Source organism: Peromyscus leucopus, chromosome 5 (assembly GCF_004664715.2).
Source record: "Peromyscus leucopus breed LL Stock chromosome 5, UCI_PerLeu_2.1, whole genome shotgun sequence".
Classification (NCBI taxonomy): domain Eukaryota; kingdom Metazoa; phylum Chordata; class Mammalia; order Rodentia; family Cricetidae; genus Peromyscus; species Peromyscus leucopus.
The window spans coordinates 117,145,555-117,170,346 of record NC_051067.1 but is presented as its reverse complement, the minus strand read 5'-3'; the positions used below and the strand labels follow the sequence as shown (position 1 = coordinate 117,170,346).

The 24,792-nt window shown below is 42.7% G+C and overlaps 1 protein-coding gene across 1 annotated transcript in view; it reads right to left on the bottom strand.

The window, feature by feature from the left end:
• The window catches only part of Wwox (WW domain containing oxidoreductase), a 943,055-nt gene that overhangs the window by 654,459 nt on the left and 263,804 nt on the right, over window positions 1-24,792 (bottom strand). The window contains exon 7 of the mRNA XM_028875689.2: window positions 7,752-7,937. Coding sequence (XP_028731522.1) covers window positions 7,752-7,937 — 186 coding nt within the window. The remainder of the gene's footprint in view (window positions 1-7,751; window positions 7,938-24,792) is intronic.

Genomic DNA, 24,792 nt, shown 5'->3' with positions numbered 1-24,792 from the left:
GGTTGTAACCTTGGTGAGGTGCCATCAAAAGTCTTTTACATTTAAAAAATAAATAAACAAAGCCAAAAATGAGTTCTGGCCCAGTCTACTGTTTTTAAGTATGCCCATGGCATGGGCACACACAAATCAAAGTAACTAGTTGATGTTTTATAATAGAGTCTGGCAGAGCCATTAAACACCAGCTGTTTGCTTCCTTCATACCTGCCTCTTTGTCAAAAAAGGAAGCGATTGCCTTAAAAACCTAAAAGAATGTTCTAGACAATATCCTATTTGTTTAAGGACCCTCCATACTTGGCTTCATTATGTCAACTTTGGGCATTGTATAGTATCCTGCTTAGGCTTACTACTGCTGGGATGAAACACTATGACCAAAAACAACTTGGGGAGGAAAGGGTTTATTTGGCTTATACTTCCACATTGCTGTTCATCATCAAAAGAAGTCAGAATAGGAACTCAAGCAGGGCAGGAACCTAGAGGCAGGAGCTGATGCAGAGGCCATGGAGGAGTGATGCTTGCTGGCTTGCTCTATAAGGATTGCTCAGCCTGCTTTCTTATAAAACCCAGGACCACAGACCAGGGATGGCACCAAAGTGGACTGGGCCCTCGCTCATCAATCACTAATTAAGAAAATGCTCTACAGTCTGCCAAAGCCTGATCTTATGGGGGCATATTCTCTCCCTCCCATCAGATGACTTTAGCTTATGTCAAGTTGACATAAAACTACCTAACACAATTGACTTCTTGTCAACTTGACACACAAACACATCACTGTTAAGCCATAACCTTTCCTTTCTCTTTCATCCCCAAGATCTCACATTAAAATTCTTAAATAACTCTAAAAGTCTCACAGTTTTTATAAGTTCAAACACTTTAAAATTCAGTCTTTTCAAACATTCAAAATCTCTTTAAAAACTCAGTCTTTCAACTGTGGGCTTCTGTAAAATCAAAAATAAGTTAAATAATTCCTTATTTCAAGAGGGAAGAACCAGGGCATAGTCACAATCTGAACAAAGCAAAACCAAGCTCCAACCGTGTAAATAACTCAATGTCCAATATCTGGGATTCACTCATGATCTTCTGGGCTCCTCTGAGTGACTTGGGTCACTTCTTTGGCTCCACCCTCTGTAACACACACAGCTTGTCTTCTAGGTTCTGGCTGCTGTTCCTGGTAGTCATCCCATGGTACTGGTATCTCCAAAATGCTGGGGTCTTCTGCTGCAACTGGGCTGCACTTTGACCAATATCCTCTCCTGAGCTCTCTTCATAGTGCCAAGTCTCGACTTCTTTGCATGGCCCCTTAGTCCTGGGCCTTCAACTACTACTGAGACTTCATCTTCAACAATGGCCTCTCCTGGATTTTCACAGTGCCAAGCCTCAGCCGCTCTCCATGACCTCTTCATGGCTTCAAAACAAGTAACACCTGGGTGACTCTTACACTACGAAGTTCAGCTGCCAACAGGAGTTACCTTGGCCACATCTGGAACACAGCTTCTGTGTGCTGACTCAGAGGAAACACTTCCCAGATTTCACCTCAGTGATGCTGGTCTCTTCTTAATCAGTGTCAATTCCTCAGCTTTAGATGACAAGCATCAACAGTCCCAGTAAAGCAAAGGTTCCAGTTCAGCCATGTTGGTCTCTTCTTAATCACAGTTGACTTTTCAGCTCTAGCTGATCAAAACTACAGAATCTCAATTCAAAATAGAAAATATGCCCTGGCCCCAATGGTCTTTAAGTAACTCTCAAGCTTCCCTCTAAAACGTCATAAGCAAAGCTTCTACCAACTGCCTTTCAACACTCTTTTCTTCTAAGCTCCCACAAAACAACTCACCAAGAATTGAATACTTCAATGGCTTTTCTTGCCCAAAGTTTCAAAGTCCTCCTACAATCCTCCCCATAACAATATGGTCAGGTCTGTAACAGCAATACCCCACTTCTGTTATCAATTTCTGTTCTACTTAGGGTTACTAGTGCTGTGATGAAACAGCATGACCAAAAGGAAGTTGGGAAAGAAAGGGTTTATTTGGCTTATGCTTCAACATCACTGATCATCATCAAAGAAGCCAGGACAGGAACTCAAACAGAGTGAGAAACTGGAGGTAGGAGCTGATGCAGAATCCACGAAGGAGTGATGCTCACTCTTGCTCCATATGGCTTGCTCAGCCTGCTTTCTTATGGAACCCAGGACCATTAGCCCAGAGATGGCCCCACCCACAATGGATGAGGCATTCCTACATCAATTACTAGTTAAGAAAATGCCCTACAGGCTTTCCTGCCTACAGCCTGCTCTTATGGAGGCTGAGGCTCCCTCTTCTCTGATGACTCAAGCTTGTGTCACGTTGACATAAAAACTAGCCAGCACACATAGTAAGGGAACAAGATAACGTTGCAAAAAAAAAAAAATGACTATGGAAAACAAAGTACTAATGGCAAAGGATCATCAAGAACAAACCCTGCTCCTTGGAAGGAACAGTTCAGGATGTGTCAAAACTAAGAAAAACATCACAGGGTGGCTGTGTCAGTTCCTTTTTGTTACTGTGATAAAACACCATGACCAGGGCAACTTACAGAAGAAAGAGTTTACTGACTTTACAGTTCCAGGTAGTGAGAGCCCATGATGGCAGCGTGAAGGCATGGCAGCAGGAGCAGGAAGCCATGGGCATACATCTTGAACCACAAGCATGGAGCTGAAAGAACACACTCAAAATGGTGCTTGTTCTTAAACTCTTAGAGCTCACTCCCAGGGACACACTTACTTTAGCAAGGCCACACCTTGGAAACCTACCCAAACACTGCCACCACCTGGGGTCCAAGTATTCAAATGTCCCAGACAATAGAGAACATTTCTCATTCAAACCACAACAGGTGACAGTCATGTTAACAGAATGCATTAAATACCCCTCTCCCGGGACTCAGTGACATTCACTTCAGATGCTGAATGTTGCCACTCAGAAATCAGCAAAGCTAATGTCACCAAGAGAAGGACAGTGACACCTTGCAGCTAACTGTCAGTTTCCTGTCTCCATGTTCTGAAGCTGGAAGACCCCAGACTTGCAGCTTAACTGTCCAAGGCAAAAGAACATAGCAAGAGATGTGAAAGTTTCACGGTTCTTGTTCTGATAGAAGGAATGACTACCAGTGGGGGAAAGAGTAGGCAGGTGCCCTGCAAGGAGGACAAGAATCAAGCTCCATGATGACGGCCCCATGGACACTCATACAGATATAAAGGCTGAGTGGAATTCTCAGAGTCTTCAGCTTGTGTGTCATATACGTGCATAGTTTTAACATCTACTGAACCTTCCATCCCATGTAACAACTCTGCCAAAGAGGAATGAATGCACTCTTGGATGTCCTGGGGTTCAGGAGTGTGAGGTTTGATTCAATATTGGTGGCACTGGAATCTGCTGCCATGGAGCCTACCTGTTGATGGCCTTTGTGAGGGTGATTTATGCAGACACATACATTTGATTATCTTTCCCATAGTCCTGCCCAAGTAGTTCAATGTTGGATCACAAGCTATTTTGATTTCAGATTTCAGTTTATGCTTTCTTTACAGTAGACTTACACCATCATAGGGAACTAAATATATATATATACATACATACATATATATGTCTGTTCAGGGAAAATGATATTATTTTTCAACTTGATTTCAATATAGCAATGAGGTGTTAAAGAAGGGTGGTCACAGAAGGGGCTACTGAGTTACAAACCCAGAGATCCGAGGTCTAAGACATGAGCTGGAAATGCTACTATTGAGAGAAGAAAAGGGTATTGAGCACACACAAATACCTGAAAGATATGGAATAAATATGGCACCCTTCAGTGATCTCCTCAGTGCTTTTTCTTCTTCTTGCTCCTAGAAAATCTCCCCAGCCTAGCGACACTTCTTCCAGGAAGCTCTCCCAGCTTGATGCCACAATGATTTCTTGGTGGTAAGACAGATAGATTGAAAAAGCCCAGCAAAGAGATTGAAACAGATGGTTCCATGATAACTCAGTATCCACTCCACAGGATCAACTCTGTGACATTACTCCCAGTGTTTGGTGACAACATTGTCCCTCCAAGATCAGTAGCAAAGCTAGCAAAGCCATCTTTGGGTCCTACCTATCTACTGCCCCTCTGGCATTAACACCGACTGCCAGTCATTTGTCTACCTGGTTCAAATGCTAGGCTGGGAATTCTTGGTGAGCAGGGTCAGGATTAAAATGGAAACCTAATCCAGGATTTTACAACTGAAGGCTGGTCATGAGGTTAGAATTCAGAGCTTATGTCAAAAAAATCTGGTTCCAAGTCTCGCTTGAAAGGTAACATTGACCATGAAGGTCACTCTCTCAAAGTTCTTGGTTACACATTTACAGGTAGTGTCTACTGGTGCTAGGATGAGCCCCTGACTTCATGACTGGGGAACACTGGGCAGATTAAACTTATCTATATTATCTATTGTTTCTTTAGTGCTGAGGATGGAACTCCAGGCCATGTGGACCCCAGACTCCTGAAGGTCTCACTAATTTATGCTGTCAGTTCCTACAGAAGTGGGAAGGGTGGGCACAGTTCTGGTCCATCCACAGAGAAGTGAGTGAGGATCTGGCAATGCGACCCATTGGTCTGGCTGCTCAGGAGGCAGCATGGCAGCTCTTCGAGGCTGCCTGCTCTGTCTTCAAGTTGAAAGTTTGGCAAAGCCAATGAAGGTCTGAGAAGTGTCCCTGTGATCCACAGAGAGGCTGGCTAACATCCACTCTCCAGACACTGACTGGCCCCATGACCCTGTCTTCTCTTTCTTTACATATGTCTCTGTTAAAGCTGAAACAATGTTTAATTCCAAAAATAAAATAATGAGAATAGACTCACATAGAAGACAGTTATTGTGTTCAAGTGGTAGAAATGAACTTGCCAGGGAAATTCTGTGTGTGTGTAACTGTACGTGTGTGGCTGTGTGTTTGTGATGAGATGAGCATGCCCCTGTGTGTGGCTGTGTGACTGTACATTTCTGATGGCGTATATGTGTCTATGATTGTATATGATTATGTGTGACTGGGATGTCTGTCTGTGACTACGTATGGTTTCCCGTGGTTGAGTGCGTACTGCACACGTGTGATTCTGTGTATGAGAGTATGTGTGGTTGTGTGACTACGTGAGACTGTGGGTGTGGTTATATAACTTTGTGGTTTATGTGTTTTTTTTTCTGGTTGTGTGCATTTATATGTGTGTTTATGTGTCTGAGAGTCTACATAGGTGAGGCTGTATTGGGGTATGATTGTATGCGTGACTATGTGTGACTGTATGTGGTTGTTTGTGTGGCTGTATGTGTATGATTATGTGTATGAGATGCTACACGTGTGAGATTGTAGGGGTGACTAAGTGTGGGACTCTGGGGCTGGTTGTGTGGGGTTGTATGTGTGACTGCATGTGTGTGACTGTGTCTCCGACTACATATCTGTCTGCTCCTTCCTATTGCCGAGGCTGTCTAGAGCTGCGCGGCTAGCCCTCTGCTCCTTTCATTCTATTTTAATTGTTATCTGAAAAATTCTCACAGTGAGGAATCCAACTTCCCATTTCATTATGATATATTTGAGACAGGCAGGAACTCAATCCACGCGCTCAGACTCCAGCTAAGTAAGTAAAACACAGTGAAGATAGAGAGTGGTTAATAAATAATTCGCCCGAGGGCATCCAGTATAATATTTTCTGCAAACATAAGACTTTATTTTTCCCCTAACAGGGGGTCTTGACTCCAATGAAGAGATTCCGCCAAGGTTTATGGAGGTAATTAGATATCAACACTTGCATTTTACAGTTTGGTTCCGGCTCTGGGTCCTTCAGTAGTGAGCCAGCACCGTCTGCGTGCCTGGCACCCACGCTTGCTCTCTGGAGCTCAGGAATGCAGCGAAAGAGTAATAAACAGTTCAGCTTGTAGGAATTAATATGTTGTAAGAATGTTAATAAGAAGAAAGTGGACAAGAGGAGCCAGTCGGCACACGGACGCAGGCCTTCCACCCATCAGCTAGGCCTTGCTAGAAATGACAATGGATCTCATTCAGGCAGCCAAGGTCTTTCCTTCCAAACTCATCTTTAAAATGAAATGAGGACTTGGATCTCCCAAGTAAGCAGGCATTACCCTGTGGTTACAGTGAGAACAAAGGCGTCCCAGGAAACAGCATCCGAGACAGAGCTTTACCGACGGAGTGAGCAGCTGACACCTCCACACCATCTCCCATTAAATACCAGCTCATTTAAACATATCCCGTGGTGCCCTCCACATCTGGTAAGCGATTGGAGCTGGCAGATTTATTTCTACAGCTTTCTCTCCTGCCTGCCCCCACGGTAGCCTCCCTCACTGCTTTGCGGGGCCACTCCCCTTCTTTCACAAACCTGGTGTGATTTGCAAAGATAAGCCTAGCCAGATTTTGTTACTACCTAATTACTAGATGTTCCGCGTCCCTTTCATTGCAGCCATCATAAATTTAAACTGGCAAGAGTAAATCTGTCTGCAGTGTGTCACTTACACCATAAGCCCCTGTGTTTGGGAGTGATAAAGGGTTCAAGCTAACCCTTGGCTGGTCTCGCTCTTCAAAGTCCCATGGGCTACATTTTATGGAAGTATGATTAAAAAAAAAAATAAGCTGCATCCTGGGCCACCAAAACATTTCAGGACTTAAGGTGGAGAAGAAGAGGAAGAAAACAGAAAACAGATTTTGGCACATTATTTATTTATTTATTTATTTATTTATTTATTTATTTATTTATTCTTAGCCACTTTGCTAAGGAGGCAAAGCCCGCGTCCTGTCCCCCCCCCCCACTAGTTCCCAACACCAGGAACATTGGGAAGAGAATTCTCCCTAACAAGCTGTAAATCTTGCCTCGACAGCTCAGAAAACCCTTTGTCTTTTCTCGGCACTTCTTTTAGAAACAGTTAGTTGTTTATCCAACTCCAGCACAAATATGTTGAAAACACCACGATGTTTTCAGATGTCTTTTCGTCGATTGAATAGTCTAATGACAATCAGAAAGAAACGCCATCTGATGTGTAAATTGAAATTCTAACCGAAAGAGGCATGGCCAGATTTCCAATACACGCTAACTACAGTCCTTCCCTTTCTGCAATTACACTGCTAATGTCTGCATTGAATTCCCTAATTTCTCATTATAAAACAATTGGATTTCATCTCGCAGCCTTTAACTGCATTGTTTCCCCTGCTAGAATAACTGTGCTTTCCTCTCAGTGAGACTTTGAAGTTGTTGAATTACAAATCAATAAAGGTCATGCCATTCAGATTTAATCAATTATTATTCCATCTCTGAGTGAAATCAATGGGGAGCCTAAGGTATAATTGTAAAATCACTCTATATTACTCTAGACAGTCCCCCCCTAACAATTCTCCATGACCACACATCTAGAAAGATTTAGAAAAATTAATGAAGCCAGGTTGTGCACACTCATGTTTCTCATAGTGAGTCTACTCAAAATTAGTATTTTTGAGATTTACTCTCTCTGTGTGTGTGTGTGTGTGTGTGTGTGTGTGTGTGTGTGTGTGTGTGCATAGTTAATGTTGTCTACAGAGACCAGAAGAGGGTGTTGAATCCTCTGTAGCTGAAGTCACAGGTGGCTATGAGTCACCTGACCTGGGGGCTAGGAACTGAGGCCCTCTCTCCAGCCTCAGATCAAAACTATTTTCAGTTGGAGACTTGGAGAGAATTTCAGAGGGTGTAAACAGAGGGACAAGTGGAAAATGTCAAATTAAATTCAAACCCACCTGTGGGACTCAGAAGAGACCACGATGACACGGGCAGGGGCTGAGCGACACAAAACATCCTGCAGGAGTTGGACAAGGTAGAAGTGTCCCAGGTGGTTCACCTGGAAGGTCGTCTCCAGGCCATCTTTTGTGAGGCTCCAGGGTAGAGCAAAAGTCCCCGCATTACACACAAGCACATGAAGAGATCTACACAAGGAAATAGATGACATCAGGTACAAATTGATGGTCTAAAACTAGGTACTATCCATGTCCACTTAGAAATAACCCATTTCTCAGAGTCTCCATCCAGTGAGAGATGAGATATGCCAGGACATTGCATCACTCCGAATGGGCCATTACCTCAGGGTGCAAGCAACAAGAAGTTCCCAGGACCCAAGATACCCATACGAACCCACACCCACAGCGGGTAGATGATGATAAGGGTGGCTCACTGGAGTTGGAACACACAGTCTCTAGTTAACTCTGCTTTTTAATACAAACAATTAGTACCCCTTTTATGTTCAGTCAAAATAGCCCACCAAATACACATGAGGAGCCTGCTCATTTCCTTTCTTTATGAAAACAGCCCACCACAAGAAAGGCTGACACTGGGGCCTAATGCTTAGTAGGTACTAAATAAACCTATCAAGGGGAATATGTTCTGCTTATACAGACACTCAGATATTTGAACATATTCCTCTTAGGGCTGGAGGCATAACTCAGTAGAATGTTTGCCTAACATATATTTAGACTAGGGTTTCATCCTCAGCACCACATAAACCAAGCATGTATGCAACCCTAACACTCAGGAAGTGGAGGCAGGAGGATCAGGAATTCAATGTTATCTTTGACTACAAAATGAGTTCCAAGCTAGTCTTCAGTACATGAGCGCCTGTCTCATTGTGTGTGTGTGTGTGTGTGTGTGTGTGTGTGTGTGTGTGTGTGTACATACATGTATCTTCCCTTTAGATTCAGATTAAATCTACCTAATAGAAATGAGCCTGGGGACAAGTAAGAAGAGATATGCTATAAATGCAATTTTAACAATGTAAGTAACCCTCTCATTTGATTGAAAGTCGTAAATCCTAATAAGTATATTTTACGAAAAAGTAATCCTAGTGAACGGATACTACACAGTGTAACTGAAACATAAAAGCAACAAATTAAACTGGGGAAATCGTCCTGTGTAGTAGGCTAGATGAAAATGGTATGAAGCCCACAGCACAAGAACAAGCAAATCCATTTTGTTTCGGAATCCATTATGAAGCAAAATATATATTATAGGATCACATACACATCAATGGGGTGGGGGAAACCTGAGTGATAGATGGGCAAGCTGAGAAAAGCTGAGGATTGAGAACAACCTTAGGAAGCCAGGAGAATGAGGAGGAGGCTCCCACTGCCACCCAAAAGGAGCCACTCTGTAGGCACCTTGGCTGCAGACTTTCCCCTCCCAGAACCATGAAAGACAATGAATTTCTTGCTTTAGGTCACCCAGGTTACGATAATCTACCTTAGAAAATCAACAGTTTTCAAGACACTTACCTAAGGAAAGAGTTCAAGTGTGTACATAAAGATGAGGAATAATTACACAGGTGAACAGAACTCATAAAATTAGTGATGAACCAGAGCCACCCATGTGTGATGCTCAACAGAAGAATAGATAAACACACAACATCGAATTGAGAGGCTCCCAGACCCTCCCAGGTGAACTGAAAAGGCAGGCAGCAAAGGCCAGCATGTATGCCATACAGTTTTCTCTAAAAAAGGGAAACGCCAACCCAGGTGTGGTGGCTCACTTGTCCTCTCAGCACTGGGGAGGCTGAGGTAGGTGCCAGAAGGGGCCACACCATGAACTCTAAGCCAACCTGGCATACAGAGGGCAATCCCATCTCAAAAAACAAAACAAGGCTGCCTGGATGGCTCAGCGGATAAAAATGTTTGCCACCAACTCAGATGACCTGAATCTGATCCCCAGGACCCACATGGTGGGAAGACAGAAGAGATTCCTGCAAGTTGTTCTCACCTCCACACACCAGGCTTGGAACACACCCACGCACCCATACACACACACACACACACACCCATACACACCTGAGGGAATACACACAAATCAATTAATAAATGTGGTAACAGAAAATCCAAACAAAACCAAAAGCAAGAAAAATGGGATATCTCCCTATACAGTCACCAAGTAAGAAAATACAGAAAAACATTAGTGCTGGGTATGGAGGAGGTGGTCAGATTCATGTTTTTTCCTTCTAGGCTTTTATCATTTTTCCACTTTTTTTTTTTTTTAAATCCTGAGATGTAATTCACATGTAGTATAATTCCAAGTTGAGTGCCCATCACCAATTCTAGCTTTACCGCAATTTTAAGTATAAAAAGAAACTCATTAGCTGTCACCAACTGTGTGGTACCTACACCCCCCCACACACACACACACACACATCAAATACATTTTCTACTCTATAGACTTCTCTAACATCATCGTCTCATGAAAGTAGGATGACACCTGGCCTTTTATGACTTCTTCTTTGACCTGGCCTGATGTTCAGGGGTTTGTGCTGTACCAAGAATGCCCTCCCTCTTAAGCCTGAGGAGTGCTCTGCTGCATGCACACACAGCATCCCGGTTGTCCCTTCACCCTCTGATGGACATACGGGCTGCCTGCAGGGTTGGGCTAATGTGAACATCGCTGCTACCAACATGGCTTTGCCAGCTCTTCTCGAGACGGGTCTGTTTATTTCTCTTAAGTACGCATTTACAAATGGAATTGCTGGCTTGCAATAATGCTGTGTTTAACTTCTGCAGAAGAATCAAACTGCTGTCCAAAGTGGGACACGTCACCCACATCCCCGCCAGCTGTGCTCTATGCACATCTGCATCCCTACGGCGCTTTCACCGCCTTTCTCTTCTTTGTTTTTAAAATTATTTCTTTTATTTTTTGAGATTATAATAGAATTACAACATCTCCCTACTTTGCTTTCCTCCCTCCAAACCCTATCATACACCTTCCCTTGCTCCTTTTTGAATTCATGGGTTCTTTTTCCAATGTTGTTACAAACATATATACATAGACACATAGACACACACACACACACAAACACACACATCGTACATACACAAATACACCCTGTACAATCTGAGTCTCTATAATGTTACTTGTATGTACGTTTTCAGGGTTGACCATTTGGTACTGGATAACCAATTGGTGTGCTCTTCCCTGGAGAAGACCATTTCTCTCAATCTCAGCATTCCTTAGATGCTTGTAGTTCTTTGTGTAGGGTTGAGGCCTCATGGGCTTTCTTCCCTCATCCACATTAGTCCACATATTGCTGTTATCCTTGTTTAGCTCATGTTGGTGAGACTTTATGGATGTAGCTCCTAGAAACTCCTTTATCCTCTGGCTCTTCCAATCTTTCTGTCCACAGTGATCCCTGCGTCACACTAGTCAACATGAGTGATCAGTTTCTTGTGGATTACATTTGCATTTCTCTCTTGGCTAAGGATACTGGGAATCTTTTTATGTGTTCAGTGGTAGTTAGCATAGCTTCTTGGGAGAAATGTGTGTAGTAGAATATTTAAGGTGTGTGACTTTTGTTTATGTTGCATTTGTTTAACTTTGAGAAGCTGTGTTACTGTGCCTGTCTAAAACACCTGACGGTCTAATAAAGAACTGGCCAACTGCAAAGCAGGAGAAAGAATAGGCAGGGCCAGCAGGCAGAGAGAATATATAGGGGAAGAAATCTGGGAAGGAGATAGAAGTAGCCAGAGAAGGAGGAGGGCCGCAGGGGCCAGCCACCCAGCTACACAACCAGCAACAGAATAAGATTTACATTAGTAAGAGAATGGGATAAGCCCAGAGGCAAAAGGTAGATGGGATAATTTAAGATAAGGAAAGTTGGCAAGAAAGAAGACAAGCTAAAGCCAGGCATTCATAATTAAGAATAAGCCTCCATGTATGATTTATTTGGGAGCTGGGTGGCAAGCCCCCAAAGGAGCCAAAAAACCCCAACAACAAATGTGTGTTCAGTTTCTATGCCCACTTTGGAGCTAGCAGTTTTATCTTCCTATTATTGAATTATGAAAGTTCTTTATATATGATAGATGAAACCCTTTCAAGATAAAGTTATCAAATATCCCTCCCTCTCTGTAGGCTGTCTTTATGCCTTCTTGATGGTTTCATTTGCCACACAAAAGCTTTTAATTTTAGTGAATTCTCATTTTGTTTTATTTTGTTTTTAATTCTTCTTTTGTCCCTTATGCTTTTGAGATTGGACCAATAAAAGCACTATCTATTCTAATGTCACGAAGATATTGTGATTCTATGTTTCCTTCTGGGACAAAGTAGTTTGGGTTTTTATATTTTGGTCACTGATTCCTCTTCAGCTAAGTTTGTATATGGTGCATGAAAGCAATTCAGATTCATTCTTTTGTGGTGGATACCCAGTGGTTCTAGAACCATCTGTAGAAAAGACTATTATTTACACCACTGAGTTACTCTGGCACTAGTGTTTGAAAAACTAATCAGTCATGTAAGGGTTTAATTCTGGAACTCCAATTCTATTCAGTTCTCTACTGTCCATGGTCATGACACATTGTGTTTTTAATTAATGGGCAATGGGAGGCTTCCCACTTTGTTTCCATCCTTGGTTTGTCTATTCAATGTCTTTTTCATTCTCATATGAAGTTCAAGACCAAAATTTCTGTTTTGAAGGAAACTGAATCCACCATGTAGATCAACCTGAGGGATGCTGGTACCTACACAGAATCACATCTTCCAGTCCATGAACATGGGCTATCTCTGTATTCATTTAAGTGTCTTTTAATTTATTCCAACAACGTTTTATACATTCAAAAGTCTAAGTTTTTCACATTTTGTTAAATTTATTTGTAAGTTTCAAAACCGCTTCTCAATCTTTTTTCTGATGTTGCTGCAAGCAAAATGATTTTCTTCAGTTCCTTTGGAAATGCCGATGCTCCCAAAGAGAAATAAACTCATTTCTACATACTGAGCAGTTACCCTGCAATCCAACTGAACTTGGCTGTGAGTTTTAATACTTCTCAATTTGATTTCTTAAGGTTTTATACATGCAAAGTGATTTCATCTGCAAGGAAGGCAGTTTTAATTTTTCCTTTCCTATTTGGATGGGTTCTGGCTGCTAACACCCCTGTCTGTTTCTGGGTGTTAGAGAGAAAGCATTCAAGTTTGCAGCATAAATATATCAGCTATGGGCCTTCTGTAGGTGTCGCTAATAAGGTGAAGAAATGCTCTTTGATTCCAACTCTACTGAGCATTTTTTTTAATCAAGGAAGAATACTGAACTATTTACAAATAATTTTTCTTTATCCATCCAGATGACTCTTTATTCTTCTGATTTGTAATTCTTCCATTGATTGATTTTTGAATATTTAACTTTGAATTCCTTAACATATCATAAGTATATACTTCTTTCTTTTGTACATTATTGCATTTAGTTTGCTGGCATTTTGTTGAAAATTATGTGTCTGTTTCTGTGTGATATTGGCTTGTCATTTTCTTTTCACAGGACTTTGCTTTTGACATGTAGAGAACACGGCCTTTCTATAGCAAGTTTAGAAACATTCCATACTTTTCTAGGTTTTTTATAAAGAACTGATGGTAAAGTTTGTTTAAATGCTCAGTGAAAAGCATGCACAGCACAGCTAGAGAGAAGTATAGTGATAAATCACATTTTTAAGGGGTCGTGAAATCTCATTATCATGGGGCAACCTGGATCTTGTTAAGAGATCATGATATTCATTTCTGTTGCTTGATCTATTTTCCAACTTATCACCACTTAAAAACAAGCATGGTAAAGTGGTTGTGGTCAGCTGCATTTGTCCCGGATAACTCCTGTTTCATATATGAAATGCACTGTGGCTGTCAATCAACAGCTCCAAATGGCGGCACCATTCCTCTGTGAAGACTGAACCTGAGTGCTCTAAGCCATCAGCTCCTCACTGCATGCATCGGCCATGCTTCACACCGAAGCAGAGACCTGAACCGGGGAGGCTCTGCAGCAAGGCAGAAACTTTGGAAAATGTGGTGTGTATTGTTATATCTGAAATCCATTTTGTTTTCAACTCTAGTATTTTGCTCACTTCTCCAAGTTGCTTCCCCCCCACTCCTGTGTGAGGGTGGTGTTAACTGTGGAGTAGACATTTGCTGGGGATTCTGGATATATAGGACATTTAACTTTCATGCTCACCTTGGGTGACATGTGTTCTTGTTGCCACTGTTCAGACAGGAAAACAGGAGGTTTGCTCATTACATTATTATAGAATTAGTAATGCAATTAGAGCTAACTTTCCTGAGGTTCGAATCCAAATATTTGAATTAACAAAAATAAATAATGAGTAAGAACAAGACGAAAGATGGTTCTGGTTTGAACATGAGATGCCACCCACAACCTCAAGGCTATGGACGTAGGCCCCAGCTGCTGCAGCTTCATTGGGAGGTGGTGGAGTATTTGGCACACAAAGCCTACCTGTCATAGATGAGTTCTGGGAGCAGGCCTTGAAGGGTTACACAGCCTGGCCCTGCTTCTGGCCCTATGCTTTGCTTTCTGCTGGCTACAGCGGGAACAGCTTCAAGCCACATGGACTGAACTGGCCCTCTCCCCAACATGCCCTCTCTGCCCTTATGGACTGAAATCCTCTGAAACAGTGAGTCTACATGAATCCTTCATTCTTCCAGTTGCTCCCGCCAGACATTTTGTCACAGTATCCAGACTGGGATCGATAGACCCAAGTGTTGCCGTCCCAGCCTCGGGCTGTTACTTTTTTAGCAGGTTCATGGCCAGTCAGTGAGACTATGTAAACCTGTTTCCTCCCCTACAAACTGGGAACAGCTGAATACAGCCTGCAAGACAATGCTGAACATACAGCCCTGTATCATACCAGCCGATGGGATTAAATGGTAGCTCCCTTATCATCACATTATTCCCTGTTATCCACAAAAAAAAAAAAAAAAAAAAAAAAATCTAATTCTGTGAATATTTGTCTTTGGGGCAGTTTAGCCATTGAGAATTTTAATATCACATCTTCTAAGTGGCCACAGGTCCTCCTCTGGGCACCTTTATTCTTGCCATGCAGTGTCCCCAGGAATGGAAAACCCACTAGAGACCTCAGCCTGGATGCACAGAGGACTAAGAGACAAGTTACTCTCTCACCACTTTTCCAATACCTTCATTAATGTTAATTGCACAACACCGGAGGCACAATGTGTACGGAGCACCTAAACCATGTCACCTCTATTAATTAAAAACAGGCTTATGGAATATGAAACCATAATGTGCTTGACTTTTTTTTTTAATTATGAGGGTACCTAATTGGCTTGTACAAAAGGAAAAGTATTCTTTTAGCTTTCCTTTAATGAGGTTTTTATTATTCAAATGGTACATTTTACTCAATTTTAACTAAAAGCTACTGCAATTCAAAAGCCTCGGATGATGAATATTTACAGGCCATCAAAGAAAAGTCTGGATCAAACTGTGAAGATGGGATGGAAATAAAGACAGCATCAGTGGAGTCCAGAGAAGATGCTATTAGTCAGCACCTTAAGGGAAGAATTTTGTCCTCAGATGGATTCTGACCTGGGAAGGGTGATGGAGACAGGAAGCACTATCATCCACACCCAGCACTGAAGAATTCAACCAGGAGGAATCCTGCTCTCTGCGACCCTGGTCTGCCCATTGAGAAACTGCCCCATCCATCTCTGAGGAGCAGACCCTGGCAAGTCTTCCAGCTGCTGTGAGGATGGTGTCGGAAAGCAGCAGTCCCTTCTATCTGGCAGTCAGTGTGTTGCCTATGGTGCCCTTCTGAGTGACAGCAGTGAGGTTTCTTGATCATGCAGCTAGGCTCTGGCTAGCTGAGTCTAACTGGTGCTCTCTCCTACAAGGACAGCAATGATGAGGCAGAAAGTGGAAAGGTACGGCCTGTCCAAAGACTGTGGCTAGCCTGATCAGGAACAGCTGAGCTTTCTTGGGCTCCCTGCCCCATTAGCTCCCAAGAGCCCCACCTGCTGCCTACCCCAATTTCAGGCATTCTCTCTCTATTCTGCTCTCCATTAGCTTCATCAAATCTTGCAAACAGGGCTGGGGATGCCAGCTCAGTTGGAAAGCTGATTGCCTCATGGTCTTGGGGGCCTGAGTTTTATTCTTAGAACCCATGTGTTAGAGTGTGGGAGGAGCCAGCCAGAGTCATGTGAGTTTATAATCCCCAGTTTTGGGCAGGCAGAGATAGGAGTATCCTCAGGGCTCGGTGGCCAGCAAGCCTAGCATTCTTGGTGACTTCCAGGTCCATGCCTCAAAAAGAACGTGGTGCTACCTTCTAGATGTGACATGCCTGCTGTACTCATGAACTCACTGCAGCTATGGTCTCCTGCACAGGACCATAGAAAAAGCCAGAAAGGTCAGCCAACACTCAGGCAGAAAGCACTAAATGGATTCAGCGGGTTACAAGATAAAGGACACGAAGCTGGGAGTGGCGCATGTTCTAGGGTGCCCTGGAAAAGCAGGAGAGGAGAGGTGGAATAGATATGACTAAGATGTATTCTATACATAAATGAAGATGTCAAAGAATAAGTAAACGAAAGTTTAAAAACTTAACCAGAGCCCGAGGAACAACACCCGAGGCTGTCCTCTAGCCTCCACTCTCTCACACACAATCATTTTGACCATTAAGTAGGAGAAAAATCACTGAAGAAGGGAAAGGAGCAGAGAAAAGGGGGGGTGACAATAAGACAGAGAGGTGAAAGGGCTGAAAGGACAAAGAAAGCCACTTGATGTTAGAGCAGTTTGGAATTGTAACAGTCAACCCAATGTCCGCTCATCCTCTTTAGTTTTGAAATGTATGTGTCCATTCTCTGTCCCTGCCCCAAACACACCCACCCCTGCCAAGCCAACTGAATGCTGTCTCAGCATTGTGTGGAATCTTCCAGCTCTGCCCATATCATGTGTCGCCAGCCTCCCCTTCTCTCAAGGGTTACTGTAAAGACTGTGGCACCCTTGACCATTCCTTTGCCCTTGACCCTCAGCTTGATGCTTAGTAGGCCCCTCCTCAAAGGTTCTCACAGGCTTTGTATATCTTTGACAAGGTCAGCCCTGCTGGGCTGGACAGAAAGACAAAGGAAGAAGAGCAGAAGGTTGTTGAACTTGCTGCCAATAAAAAGCACAGAGCTGGAAATCTGGAAACCAGAAAGTTCCCTGGCTTTTAAGTCCTCACTGAGGGTCAAGCTATGAGTGACAGCAATTCTGAGTAGACCTGATCCCATCAGTATGTATCCTCAACACATCAACTGTCCTTCTCAACTATGACCTGTAAGTGTCCAGGGAACTTACTTATTAGTACATAGGAACTAGTGAACCCCAGAACACCGTCTTATTGATTGTAAATTAAAGATCAATTTCTCAGGTATAGTATGTCCCAGAGATCTATTTTTTGCTGTGGGATGGTCTGTATGTCAAATGCTCTGGTTGGTCAATAAATAAAACACTGATTGGCCAGTGGCCAGGAAGGAAGTATAGGCGGAACTAACAGAGAGGAGAAAGGAGGGAACAGGAAGACAGGGAGACACTGCCAGCCACTGCCATGACAAGCAGCATGTGAAGATGCCAGCAGGCCATGAGCCACATGGCAAGGTATAGATTTATAGAAATAGATTAATTTAAGCTATAAGAACAGTTTGCACGAAGCCTGCCACAGCCATATAGTTTGTAAGCAATATAAGTCTCTGTGTTTACTTGGCTGGGCTGTGGGACTGGCGGGTGTGAGAGACTTGTCCTGACTGTGGGCCAGGCAGAAAAACTCTAACTACATATTTTCACCCTTCTTCACACTTTCTACCATGTGCAACAGTCTTTCCGTGCCACTAGACATCAACATCCAGAAGGAAGTCTTCTCAATGGGCAGGGCATGCAGTGAGAACTAAGCCTTGGGCTGGAGAGATGACTCAACAGCAGCACTCACTGCTTTTACAGAGGATCTGGGGTCCATTCCCAGTACCCACATTTGGTGGCTCATAACTCCTTATAACTCCAGCTATAGGGGACCAGATAGCCTCTTCTAAGCTTTTAAAAACAAGTGAGCCTTTAGTGCATATCTGAATGCAAGCACCTGGCAATATATTACCAAAAACCAATTTGAGTTGGTGAAGAGAAATGACTAATAAAGATAGATATTTATGATATGGAAACAAGATTGCTACATCATGACTCCAGGAACCCAAGACAGCCCCGAATGACAAACGCGAGAAAGGAGAATGGGGCTTTAAGGGAATGTCAGAGCAGCAGAAGCCACCACCATGGAGGTGAGTCATAGTAATGGGGGGGGGGGATGAAATTGTTAGCGTGCCTCACAAATGAAGTAGGATTTTCCAGGTTGAGTAAGGATCCTATGATGTTCCAACAATTGTAAATTTGCAGGCTCCCATTTTAGACCAAGTGAAAGAATGAGCTAAATGGAATGCAATGCAAAAGGAAATATATTCCATTTCCTTCTAGAAACAGAATGTCATACCATCTGGGGTACTGCTCAAGTGAGTTGCAAGAATTTATACTATTTGGAAATACTGTGAAATTTGATGCAAAGGGCATACGGAGCCATGTTCCATTAAGAAAACCATTTGGCAATCTAACCTCATAACTAGCAGTGTGTTCTCCCAGAGAAGAAAGAGTTGGGAATGGTATAGCATTACAAGGTGGGCCCTTGCTTAAATTAAGATGGTCTGAATTCATGGGAGGCAGCACAAACTTGACCTAGTAGTTATCTTCTACAGCTACCTCTACCCAGTTTCAATTCCTCATGCTTTTGGAACCCACCCAGACCACAGCTATGCAGTGTGCATGCCATAGGTACAGTTTATGATGATTTGGGGGAATTTACAAGAAATTTAAAAAATAGTATTGTATAATGCATTGGCTAAATATGTAACTGGCTTGTCAAAAATCTCAATTTAATACATGGTCTTACAAAAGGTATCTTTTAAGTCTTGGTAGCACTAAATCTTATATAATAGGATATTGAAGCATAGACTTTGTGCAAATCCAGATATGACATTCAATTAATTTAATTTGAGGAGAGTTGCATCATAATAGACTTGCTGCTAAGGCATTATTTAGAAAGAACAAAAAAGTAGTGACTACCTTTCACATAAGTCTTCCATGGGAAATGTTTACCATTTTATTGAGGGGTGAATGGAAAACATGGTCTTTACTTTAGAAGTGTGTGTGTATGTGTGTGTGTGTGTGTGTGTGTGGAGAGAGAGAGAGAGAGAGAGAGAGAGAGAGAGAGAGAGAGAGAGAGAGAGAGAGAGAGAGAGAGAATATTTTCACTAGAGAATTCTTTTGATTGATGTGATTCCAGGAAGCCAGAAAGGCTAAACTAAGTCTGCCTGGTCTGCCCCTTATCAGTCAAGTGGATCTTAGCAAAATTAACAAACTTCTGAGTTACTGCTGTGTCTCCTGTAAAAGAGAATGATCATACCCAGTTTATCTGATTTTATGAGAATTGAAAAACTATATACAGGGTCTAGAGAATTGTCTCAGTGGTTAAGAGTGCCTACTGCTCTTGCAAAGGACCTTGGTTCGGTTCCCAGCACCCACAATCAGACAGCTCACAACTGCCTATAACTCTAGCTCCTTGGGAATCCAATGGCCTCTTTTGGCCTCCTGGGGCACTGTACATATGTGTATCTCCTAGCCCCCAGACACATATACATATGTATAATTAAAAATAAATCTTTAAAGGAAACTATATACAATACTTCTGCCATTGACCCTGATGGAGAAGGTGCCTAAAACAGGCTATTAATAATTTTGCCCTGTTTCTTGTTTCCTGGGCATCCACTTTGGGGAGGTAGTACCCACCAAGAATGCAGACACACAAAATACATATACAGTTGTGCTCCACATGTACTAGATTGTCCCCAGTGCCCTCACTCAGAGCACTCTAAGAGTACCTCCTTTATAAATAGAGGAGGAAAGAAAGCATATAAAATGAGCGATAACCCATAACAGCAAAACCAGCTTGGGTGGTCAATGACTGTCAGCTGTGCTGTGGGTGGGTCACGGCCCTAATGATGTCAAGAATCTGATGGACACCACTGGGTATTAACACAATAATTAACCAGGAGTGGATTCTGCTGTCACAATAACTTAGTTACGCTTAATTAATATTTTTTTTATTTCAGCTGGAATAAAGAAAACAATCGGAACAATCACCAGGAGGAGAGCAAGGCTCTGGCTCTGTCCCCTGGAGACCGACAAGAATTTTTCATTTCATGCACCATTTGCAACTTCTTAGAGTAGATTCCGGAACATCGGTATAGACACTTAGCAGAAAATGAAAACACTCTTGTTTTGGTTATTTTCTTAAATTTTTGCCTTGTCTCCATTATCTTGATTATAATTTCCCATCCCATCATCCCAGTCCCAGCAGTGAAATCTCAACCTCATTGATTCTATAGCAGGGGTGTAAAACAGAGTAACACCCACGTCTTCTCCAACACGGTTTTCTAGGGGAAAAGGCATCGATTTGATAATTGTGCACTTAGCCGGATTGGCATGATATCTACAGTGCAGGGGCCTGACTCTCTGGTGCAGATTCTAGCAATTTCCAAACCTGTCCTCTGCACTTAAGCACTTTACTGTCCTGTGTTCCTGCTTCCAGGGAATATTTGATAAAATGGAAAATCAATGTTCAGCACAATGTGGACAAGTAGGGAGGGAAGGGTGAGGAACACTAGCCTGGACCACTCACATCATCTTGCATTCGCATTTGAACACAACTCCCATAGACTGGGGAAAAGGTACCATTATCAAGTCTCTCTTGGCAGAACCCCATGGGTTCCTAGGGACAAATGAACTGTATCTTCCTAAAGAACTTTACTTATCATGTTAAAATCTCTAGGAGGCTAAAATGGACAGTAGTAAACTCTACTATTCAAGTCACGGAAGTATTAGTAACAGGGAAGAAGGTAGCAGTGGAAGCATGCTGGACTGGCATGCTTCAGCGAGGAGGGATGATGGTTCCCCATGAGCTCCACTTTCCCTCTACCCACAATGGGCTTGAAAGCCTCTAACATAACACCAGAGCCACCTCCTCTCCAGGCAAAGTGTAACCTTTAAGCATTTTACTTTATTGACAAGTAGGTAGAATAAAAGAAATGACCAAATAACTAGACTTCCCTGACATGCATTAGCATTCCCCATTAAAAGTACATTTTGTGGATACAAAGTGATATTAAGCATAATAATCCATTATTTATAAACTCCCGGTGACACCATGGATGGATAAGTTCTGGTGAAAACTCATTAAGACAGGAACATTCATTTTTTAAAACATATTCATAGAATAGTTGGAAAATACTGGTTGACAAAAAGATGCATGGTGCAAAGACAATTTATTTTATACACACTTTGGGTAGTTCTCATGTAGGCAGAGGGGAGGATTTTGATAAGGGGAGACAGAGGTGAACTTATATGAACAATAGGGGAAAACAGTGTGTGCCATGTGATTCCGCACATGGTCAAGTCCAACAATACAGCAGCTCATGCATTTTGTACGTTTCTCTCGCCAACGAGGCCTCACTCCTCTGTTTTGCCTAGAGATATATGGAGCTGTAATAGAGTTCAGAAAGCCCCTGACAGCTATGTGCTGCCATTCAGACCTGGGAGATCCCATGTTATGATAAAAATTAATGTACTCTGACATCCTCTGAGACTCTGCAGGCCCTGGGAGGAGCTCATAACGAAATACAGCCATGCCTGAGAACAGCATGTGCCCATGCAGTTGAAGAATAGATTGTAGGTGTCTCCCTTGTCACCAGCTTCAAAGTGGCTGGACCAGCCCAGGTGCCAAAGGGACCTGGTCTAAACAGACTGGTTAGAATTATTTCCTGTGTTCAGAGAAGATCAGTGAAGAAAAACACTTTACAAAACAATTAAGTGGGATCCAGCTAGCAAGCTTATTGGGATAATTTTTTCTGGGGATGCTTGAACAAATATGTTCATTCACTCCAGAAAGGACTTCAATAATAGAACACTGAAAGGATTTTACTCAAATCTAGCGTGGTGAACCAATGAGATTAACTGGGTTTACTTACAGAAATATGGGTGGGGGTACTTACAGGAACATAAGCAATTATGGGAGGCTACACTACTGGAAAAAAGTCTGTCACCCCTGGGAGAGAGTTGGGTCTTTGGATGCTCCCTCACCCAGCACCCATGAACCACTTATCTATCCTGGGGGAGTGGGACATGGCCTCATAAAGACAAACATTAGTGGGCCCAGCAGTTTCTGAGAGTTCAAATGGGCAAAAGCCATATCACGGCCAGAGGATAAAACCCCACAGGACATCTCTTAGAGCACAGAAAAAGACATCTGGTCTCCCTTGTGAGATAGAGGCAGGAAGATAAGGAGGTCAAGGTCATCCTTTGAGGATAACCTGGGCTACACAAGAACTGGTATTTAAAAAAAAATGTTCAGCCAGGTCAATGTGATTAAAAAAGAAAAAAGAAAAGAAAAATGACTGTGAGAAAGGAGGAACAAAAGCAAATGTTATACATGTACAGCATTTTCAAAGAAATCGTCAGTGTTTTTTATATAAGAAAGGGAGGAAGAAACACAGGTGGGAAGAGGCGGAATGGAGGTTATACTGTCTGCTCGTTTTTGTATGTACTATGTAACCAACCCAGCCTCCCCTGGGTACCACAGCAAAAGAGCAGTAAGTAAAACAGACATGAACTGACATGAAGCTGCTGAGCTTGGAAACCCACCCCCAAAGGAAAGAAAAGCTAGAGAGAGAATCTGTTTAATTCAAGGCTCTTGTGTCCAATGGGGCTGGCATAGCTGAGGCTGGAATCTATTTTGCAGAACAGTCACCAAATAGCATGTGTAGATCTTGTCCAAAATTACATTGAAGCCATCCCTCTAACAGGGAGATGTTCTAGCAAGAAAAAATATAAGAGCCTTGCCTTCCTATAACTTCCTATAACTCCGCAGAGCAGAGTTAAGTCTGGAGAAGTTCCGGAAAACAAAAATGCATACAATCACAACCTGGAGCTAGCTGTGCTTCCATTACTGAGAAGACCCAAGGAAGAGCCAGGAATTGCCAACTAAGACCAGAATGAGCGAGGAACTGGTGAGAGACAGCAGCTCCTGAATCCCTGCCCAGGGCTCACTCACTCTCTCTCACGCTTCTCAACTCCATCCTAATCTCCCTTGTCCAGCAATGGAAGAGTCCTTAGATCCCTTTCCACTCACACCACGGAGTAGTTTCACTTGCCTGTGGTGATGCTGAGAGGCTGTGGAACATTTAGGAGCCTACCAGGCAGATTCAGGTCACTGTGGGTGGGCATTAAAGGTTATAGCTATGTGTGATTCTGGCTCAAACCTCCTGCTTCATGATCTGTTATAATGTGAGATGCTACAGTCACAAGCCCCCAACTACTACAAGTGAAGATACTCCAACATGCATTCTGTGACATGATAAACTACCTTTAACTCTGAGTCTAAATGAACCCTTCATTCCTTTGGTCACAATGCCAAGCAAAGTAACTAGTATTGCATTGGAGCCCTGTCATGTTGGGCCAGCCTGGGTAGGTATCCAAGCCAAGGCTTCCTCACTCTGAGTTTCCAGAACCTCTTCCAGCAGAAATCACCAGGCCAGTGCTTAGCTGATGTTCGTATATGGCCCAGGACCACTTGTTCATGAAGTGGCATCTTCCACCAAGGGCTGGTCCCTATATCAATTAACAACCAAGCTAATGTCCCACAGATGAGCACACAATCTGATTTGGCAATCCCTCAGCTGAGATTCTTTTCTCAGATGACTCTGGGATGTGTCAAGTTGACAATTAAAGCTAACTAGGGCATCATTTTTAATCCAACTATCTATCCATCTATGCATACCCAAGGGACATAGGGAGGAACAGCTGGCAGTAGAAGGCAGGTATCAGTGTTTGTTAGGGATTCCTAGCTGATTCTATAACAGCCAAGTGGGAGAATGGCTGTCTTGAGACCTTAGAGAACTGTTGTAAACAATCCAGGTACTGCTATCCTTTCAGGTTAGAGACATTCTGCTCAGTGTGACTTCCAGAAGCTACAATTTATTAACCTACCTGTTACATACTTCTGGGACAACCAGATACACTTTGCTGTCTGCTTCTGGTTATGAGTGTTTGGAACATGCCAACTTTAGTATGCTTGTTTGTTTATTGTGAAACAGGGTCTCACTATGGAGCCCTAGCTGGCCTGTCCGGTATCTTTATCTCATCATGAGTTAGTTGGTGGCTGAACTATAACACCAGGTCAAGTGATGAAATGAAGAACTAGGATACTAATTGAGAGAATCCACTTTTTTTTTTTTTTGAGAGACAAGGTTCTGAATCAGTGCTTCCAAAATGAAGAAAAGAAAGTGTGCATAATACACAAAACAGAGCACTTGAAGAGCGATTTATCAACAAATGGAATCTTCCTCCAGGACTTTCGGCAGGCAGCACAGTGTAGCACAGCTGATTTATTTCAAGTATATATTCAAGTTTTTAGGCTAACAAGAATTAACTTCTCAACAATTTACTGAGGTAAAAGATGTTTCCCATATTATTAAAATGTGATTTTACTGTAGTTTAAGCACAGTGTCTCAATGTGTCAATTATGTAAATGTAGAATCCTGACTTGACAGTGGAGTTGGAAAGAATGGTACAAGAGGAAGAAAACCAAGTGGGATTCATGAGCCAGACTAGGAAACAGAGCTTGAAAATACAGACACTGGAATGCATTTTGCAAGTCTTACATAAATAAAAGGCTCCCAGAGAGTGACCCAATATTAACATGGCCATGAATTTGCTGTAAAGCTGCCTGGCTAGGCAGTCTCTTTAAGGGGCAAAGAACAGGTTCCATGCACTGGACTCAGGGTGTCTGTCTCTCTCTCCTCAAAGCAGTGCCTGGCTGATGGGGTCACAGGGTCCATGACCAGATCAGGGATATCTGACTCTTCAATGCAGAAACATTTCCATAGATTCCTAGAAGGATACCT